The sequence below is a fragment of the Cyanistes caeruleus genome, chromosome 11 (genome assembly GCF_971803275.1).
Source record: "Cyanistes caeruleus chromosome 11, bCyaCae1.hap1.1, whole genome shotgun sequence".
Taxonomy (NCBI): Eukaryota; Metazoa; Chordata; class Aves; order Passeriformes; family Paridae; genus Cyanistes; species Cyanistes caeruleus.
This window is the reverse complement of record NC_141711.1, coordinates 12,629,678-12,636,758: the sequence shown is the minus strand read 5'-3', so window position 1 is coordinate 12,636,758 and position 7,081 is coordinate 12,629,678. Positions and strand designations below refer to the sequence as shown.

Below are 7,081 nucleotides of genomic sequence, written 5' to 3'. Positions count from 1 at the left end.
ATGTTACAATAAAGTGTAATATTTGTACTTACTATACACTCACTGACCATTTTAACATGTGCAGCATTTCTGTACTTGCCCTCCAATGAGAAATTTGAAAAAAGCATGCAAAACATTCAGTTTTGAAGAAAAAATATTACTTTGTACATACTGTCAGGGCTCTATTCATTTCCTGCATTAAAATAAGTCCCTTTACACCTGCCCTCACTTCCCAAGTTGAGGGAACTCTGCAACTCAGTGCTGAGTCCACCCTAAAATCCCTGAAAAATTTGGGTTTAAAAATTGAACACAAAAGCCCCAGGAGCTCAGAACATACCTTTTCCTTTTCAGATATGATCCATTACAGTGTGAACACATGTTTTTATTTTCCCTCAGGGGGTCTCCTGAACAGTCCCTTTGCCCAAGTTCTAGCAATCAGAATGGTTCAGACTGAATAAGTTAAATCTTATCCCAAGAAGACAAACAGTATAATACAAAGTGATGGAAATATAATTACTAGCATTCATTTGCCAAAGCTATAATTTTCTTTTTTATTTCTGCAGCTGGTTTAAGTTTGACTGCTTCAGTGCTTTCTCCTAGAATATCCTCTACATAATGATTTGTCCAAGCTCTGATGAACATTTCTCATTCGATGTATATAGTTGTTTTTATCTTAGGAGTTTTTAATTTATGGATGTTTTCTTTTTAAGGTAAGTTGCACTTTAAAAGTGTATGTACACAGAAGCAGAATAAAGAAGAGAGGGAATGTATAAGCCCTGATCAAGTGCTTGCTCAGAAAAAATTCAGTGGCTTGACCCATTTTTTTGTATGCAGAGGACTTAACTTTCTCCCTCTTTCCTCCATTCCTTTGGTCTCTTAAAGAGGACATTCTCAATTTTTAAAGTATAATATAGTTTTACTTTATTAGTATTTAATTTACCACAGTTTTTCCTGGTTTCATGAAAATCGTTAATATTTGATAACAATTACAAACAAATATCATTACTAGTTCAATTATTTGGTTGTTTTCTGTTGCTCTTGCTAAGGTTCTTGTTGTTTTTCATTTTGCTTTCATTGGTGTATGTTCCAATCCATACTTGATTTCTTGTGAGGACAGTTACTTCAGTCCTCATACTGGACATTTATTTTATACCTGCTGTGAGATATTAATTTCATAACATTAAATGCTTCTGCTGGGTAGTAAAATCTCACCAGTTCACATGGGCCAATTACTGCGCAGGAAGCTGAAGAACTCACCAGTGCCAATTTGATGTCTCTATCCAAAAGAAGGCTCCTTCAAGGAAAGTAGTAGAAAATTTGACAGCCTATTGGAATTTTATGAAGGGGAAAAATGGGAGAAGGAAAAAAAAAAAAAACAGGCTTATTAACTTGGAGCAAAAACTCTGAGCTGTCAAAGGCTAATCCTGAGATGCTTGCCGTGTCTTAATTAAACACAACATAGGCTGATAAAATGCAGAGAACCAACCTAAACTCCCTGCTGTACAGTGAATTTCTGCCTAGACATCAAAGACTACTTCAAATTCTCTGCAGCTTGCAAATTGTACTGAGCAGTTGTCAGATTTCTGCATAATGCATTTCAGTCAAGACTGCAGAAGAGACTCATTTGTAAGTATTTTGCAGGAGATGCTTTCCTGACAAAAATGAAATGTTAAGTGGTAATCCTTGCTTTTATAGTGTTTAATTATAAACTACATCAAAATATATTTTTAGGGGAACAAAAAGATCATACATTGTTCCAAAGGAACACTCATCCATCCCCACTTAGTAAGCTGATAATTTTTAATTTTTTTTTTTTTTAAATCCAATGTTGACACTACATATTAGCATTATATAAATAGCACTCTAATCTCTCATTACCAGAAAATACTGTGATTTTGATGCAAAATCTATTCCTTCCCAACATTTGTTGAGGAATATGTTTGTAAGGAATATGACAATTTCATGTTTTGACAGTCACTCGGTATTACAGTAAAGGACAATGAAGTTTTGTTTATTTGCTAGTTAGAATGTAAAAAGAAAACTTGGTAAAAATCTGTAGTTCCTCAGGTTCTTAACTTAGACCACAATCCATTCTTTTCTTGATTACCTTTTGCCTTACCATACGTAAGTTCTACACTTTATACCACTCTATCATAACTCTACATGGAAATCCTTTTTTAGTCACATAAACATTTAAATAACTTTTGTGATGGATTTGAGACCTTTTTTTTCAGTTAAAATTTCCATGTGAAGAAACAGTACAGGAACTGACTATGAGGAGAACTATGGCTCTGGAAGTTTGAAAGTGCTGTGTACAAACAGATATGCAGCAACTATACCTGTCCTTTTGAAGCAGAATCACTTTAAAAAGTGAGAAGCCTTTTTGGGAAAGATCCAGTTATGTAATCTCTGAATAATTCCTACAAACAAAGATGAGTGCAAAGGTTACCATTCTTAGGTGTACAGGAGATACCCAAATATACAAAATAATTCACAATACTTGTGTCAAACGCTATAAAGCCCAAGCAACCAATTGAAAGGCTTATCTCAAGGGGAAATTAAGATTTCTTGTTCTGACATGGTACAACTCCACTGGAGCAACAGCCTTTTTACCACCCATTGCTCTGACTGCAGCCCAATCAAACCCAGGCACTTGCATGTTATGAAAGAAAAAGACTGCTGCAGGTTTCAATTTACATAAATGTGGGTTGTTTACTCCCAAGTTTTTCCTAACAGTTGAATGTTGTTCAGTAATATATATATGCAGTAAGAACATATTTTCTTTACATTCCTTATGTGTTTCTTGGTGGCCTAAGCTGTGCATATTTGAGAATATAAATATAAATATAAATATACTCCACAAACAGGTTATGCAAACAATGCCCATGTACACAATCTCAAGCACAGCTATCATTTAAATCCATCTGTATGAAGGAAGGAAATGTGCACAATCCCCTACTGAGAACAAAAGTATGGTATGGATGGCCTGCACATTTCTTGGCAACAAAGGCAGGTTTCAGAAACTGAATTCCTCTGCTACAGAGGAATATATTTTAGAAATATTCTAGTGTTTACAAACTTCTCAGTATGTAGAGAGTATCTATGATATCAGATATAAAGACTAATTTATGGACATCACATAAGCCCCTGTTTGGAATTATAGTTTCGAATCAGAACATGCAGTCCTGTATCAACTGGAGTATCAAAAAGCAAATTATTTTCCTTAAAGATTTTTTTTTTATTTTACCACTCAGTTTATTTGGCACACAGATCACACGTTCATTCCATTAATCATCAAGTGTGTGCTGGCTAAAGATTAACATCATCTCATGCTGGCATTTGATTGCATTCAGTTGCTAGTTACTCTTCATCGTGTTGCTTTTTCAGGAAGCAATCAAGGAAAGAAGTCTAAAAACTTTCATTTGCATTATCTAAAACGTATTGGAAGCAAGGCCAAAACTGTTTACGTTTCCCATTTAACTCCAGAAGCCCTGAAAGCTATGTATGAATTTAAAACTTTAAGGACACTCCTGATCTACTTTACAGCAATGGCTGAGTAAACTACATACAAGTATTAAGAGGAAGGATAATGATTTCTGCCCATCACTATGAGGTATAAGGATACACGTGCTATGAAAGTCACATTATTCTGAGAAGGTTTGTGGATCCCTTCCTCCAGAAGGTAAAAAACAGAAATTAATGACTCAAACCACTCTAGCAGCATATTCAACTTTTTAAAAAACCCTTGCCCATGCAGCAACAAGGCCAAATACAAATCTGGCTACATTCCATATGCAAGCCCCAAAGAAATGTATTGGGACACTCTCTCAGCTGCATTTGCATTGTAAATACATTTGCAAACTGAATTCCAGGCCAAAGCCCCATGGTTCCAGCTTCCACAAGGCATCATCAACAGTGTTCAATTTAATCATTGTGCCAATCCATTTATCCACCTAGAAAATAAATACAACCAATCTGAATGGGGCTCTCATGAGTTAAGTGATTGAAAAATCAATGTGATTTGTTCTCTTAAGTCAATTAAGACCAGATATTAATGGTATTTATGTGTCTGGAGATGAAGACAGACACCTGATGGGGCTTTTGTAACACCTACCTCCCACTGAAATCTCATCCTCTTACCCTGCTTATATGAGCTATTAAAAAAGTTTAATTAATGAGTGATTGAAGTGCTTGTATTGTGTTTCATGATCCTTAGGAGAGATTCATGTAGCCTGAAAACATTTTATTCAGTCTTCTGGAATGATAAATCAAGGACTTGGGAATGCTGGTGATTATCAGGAAATGAAACAGAGCCTGGTAACGCTTTTCCTGCAAACACTGCAGCAGCCCTTGCATTATAGAAACAAGTTTATCTCCTCTATTCTCCTCTCTAAAGGTATAAGCACTGTAAATAGTATCTCTGGACAAGCAGTAAACGAAACAGTCTTTAGATTTCTTCATTTCAACTCCTATGCTGTCCATTATGTTGGATTCTAATAGCCACATGAAATTCCACAAAGAATCAGTAAATAAAACCACTAAATGTAATTACAATATGGAAGCATGACAAGTTAGAAGGTAGTCAGTCCATGCAATCAGACTTACTGTCATGAACAGATATATTATCCATAGTTTGGAATGTGTGGCTAAAGAATCCAGTCCAAAATACTAAAATGCCAAATGATAATATGTAGATTCTGCAGCCACATATTACAAAAATATATGTCAGTTGGAGGCAATTAATTTCATGTCTTGTGAAAAGATACAGGGAAGATAAAACCAGCTTAAAGCTGGAGTTTTACTCCCTGATGCACCCTATGTTAGAAGTTTTAAATAAAATAGTTGTCTTAAATTTGAAAGGTTCCAATGAGTAACAAATATTAAGAGTGAAAAAGCAGAAGCATTTTTTAAATGTATATCAGAACAGGTTTTATCTTCAAAGGCTCCTTTGTTGGTTTTCAAAAAACATTTTAAATTACAGCTTGTAGGTAAGATTTCCATGCCCACAGAAGAAAATGTGTCAATTTATAGACTGCCTTAAAATTTGTGCTGTCTGCATTAGAGCACAATGTCCTCTCAGTGCAAGACAGGTAACTGGCCTGCTGAGGCACAGAGTATTCTTCTTTCCATCTTTGATAAATGCACACTTTGATGCAGTCCTTCTCCAATATGTAAACATTCCATAGGCACTCCTTGTGAAATTGCAGCTCTGTTAAAGGACTTGGGATATTTTTAGACTTCTGCCTCTTAATGCAGGAATGACACATGACATTCCCAAGGCAGTCTGAAAGCAAAAAAGAAGTTACCTGGCCTTCATGGTAACAAAAAGCCAAGTGTGCAGTAATGGAATTAATACTTTTTACCATGTAGGAAGTCGTTTTACAAAATTTACTATCTGCTTAGTTGCCAAAAAAATTTCTTTGTGTAGTGTTTTACCAAATGCCTGGAAGACTTGCCAGTTTTGAAAGATCCAGTTCCATATGTGTAGTACAAGTTTTGCAGGTAGTCTTGATTTGTCTACAAAGAACACAGCTGTTTTTTACCCAAGTTCTGAAACCACCAATCAACTACTACCAGCTTTTTGAAAGAACATATCACTTGCTTAACAAAACACTAATAATTTACAAAATATAAAAAGAAATCTAAATGGACCATGAAACTTGTTTTACAGTCCTTATAAGATGATTTTCTCTATGACAAAGTTTTGAAAAGATGCTTGAAATTGAAATATTGCCACCTGCTGTTTCTGACAAAAAGCAGGAGCCAGGTGTGGTTGGCTATCTTATTTAAAATTCTGCAGGTATAATGGAAATATATTAATTTAGGGAATCCATTGTGAAGCAGGGGGTGAAATCTCACTGCTTTTATCACCCATCTTGTATGTTCTGTGTTTCACAGGATTTCATAAGCAGTGCACTATTGAGAAAAACTCCAGGCTTTCTGTTGTTTTCTTCCCTTGTTCTAGTCCCTAAATGAAAGTTTCAAAGACTTCTTAGGTGATGTATAGATAAGCACCAAACAGTAAGCTGCAAAGCAATATTTGGAGGGAAAAATTAATAATTTTGTCTGATGAGTGATTATTTTATAGAAATACAAGCACAAAAGTTCAGAGATTTTGTGCACACAATAAACTCCACCTCAACTGCCTACTGCTCAATTATTGCTTCATTTCCTGTGCAATCTCACAAGGGCAGCACTTCCCTTACCGTCAGCTGGAGAACACACCAGAGGATCTGCCCCTTTATCTATGGTACCTTTGGCAAGATAAAATTAACCACATCTAGAAGCAACACTATTCCAGACAGATCTTGAGGTCTTAACCTCCTTTGAAATAACGGAATTCAGTAAGCATTTGGCCTTAGGCATAAGCCTAAATGCCATCTTGAATAGTAAAATAACGGGCTCTAAAGCGTTTTATTGAATCTGACTATACTCTTTAATACAAATAAATCCTCCTCTGCAAAACGTAGATTCGTTTCATTTACAGGTTTACGAGTCCCATTATTCCAGGTGTATACCCACGCAAGAGCAGTGCTCAGTCTCCAGCTCCTAAACGCACTTCTCGAGTATCACAAACCAGCCCGGAACACGCACCAGCGCCTGCAGCGCGGTGTGGGAAACCAGCAGCCCAGCGGCGATCGCCAAGGGCCGCAGCGTGATGCAGAAGCCGGGCCGGGCCGGGCCACGGCAGCCAGAGCGACCGGACGGCTCCCGGCGGGGCACGGCTCCGCCGCTTCGCTCGGCAGCTCTCTGCCCTTCGCTCCCGCCCGGGCCCGGGCCCGGGCCGTGTGTCGGCTCCTCCGTGCTCGGCTGCCCCGGCGCTCCCTGCTCAGCTTCATTGCGCTCTCTTCTCTCCGGACTCCGCAGTGCCGAGAGCGCCGTTCTGGCCCCCACTTCCTCCGCAGCTCTCGAGGCCGGGGATAATCGCCCGGCAATTGTTTGGCAGCCTCGGCGGGGCTGCGAGATGCCATCCCCCGGTGCTCCGGCCCGGGGGGCGTGCGGGGCCTCATCCCCGGCGCTCCCGGCCGCGCCGCCCCGCAGTGCTGCGGATGCTCATTGGTGGAGGCCCCCCGCGGGCAGCCAATCGGCGCGCGGCTCCTTC

The 7,081-nt window shown here is 38.6% G+C and overlaps 1 protein-coding gene across 2 annotated transcripts; it reads right to left on the bottom strand.

Annotated features, from left to right (window-relative positions):
* Positions 1–676: 676 nt before the first annotated feature.
* LOC147651013 (uncharacterized) lies at positions 677–7,021 on the bottom strand. Of its 2 annotated transcripts, XM_086846816.1 has the most exons (4): positions 6,574–7,021; positions 2,319–2,399; positions 1,237–1,304; positions 986–1,135 (listed from the first exon to the last, which is right to left on the bottom strand). In XM_086846816.1, the coding sequence occupies exons 1-2, from the start codon at positions 6,987–6,989 to the stop codon at positions 2,378–2,380; spliced, it is 438 nt and encodes a 145-aa protein (XP_086702942.1). In that variant the 5' UTR covers positions 6,990–7,021; the 3' UTR covers positions 986–1,135; positions 1,237–1,304; positions 2,319–2,377. The 2 variants fall into 2 exon arrangements, with proteins under 2 accessions (XP_086702941.1, XP_086702942.1); XM_086846815.1 differs by having other exon boundaries at positions 677–1,304.
* Between the last annotated feature and the right edge of the window lie 60 nt (positions 7,022–7,081).

Bases quoted from the DNA above. Each gene is read 5' to 3' on its own strand.
- LOC147651013 (XM_086846815.1), bottom strand. From the start codon at position 6,989: ATGAGGCCCCGCACGCCCCCCGGGCCGGAGCACCGGGGGATGGCATCT. The intron at 2,400-6,573 runs GTGCGTGTTCCG...CTTTGTTTGTAG, and splicing joins ACACCGCGCTGCAGGCGCTG to GAATTATTCAGAGATTACAT.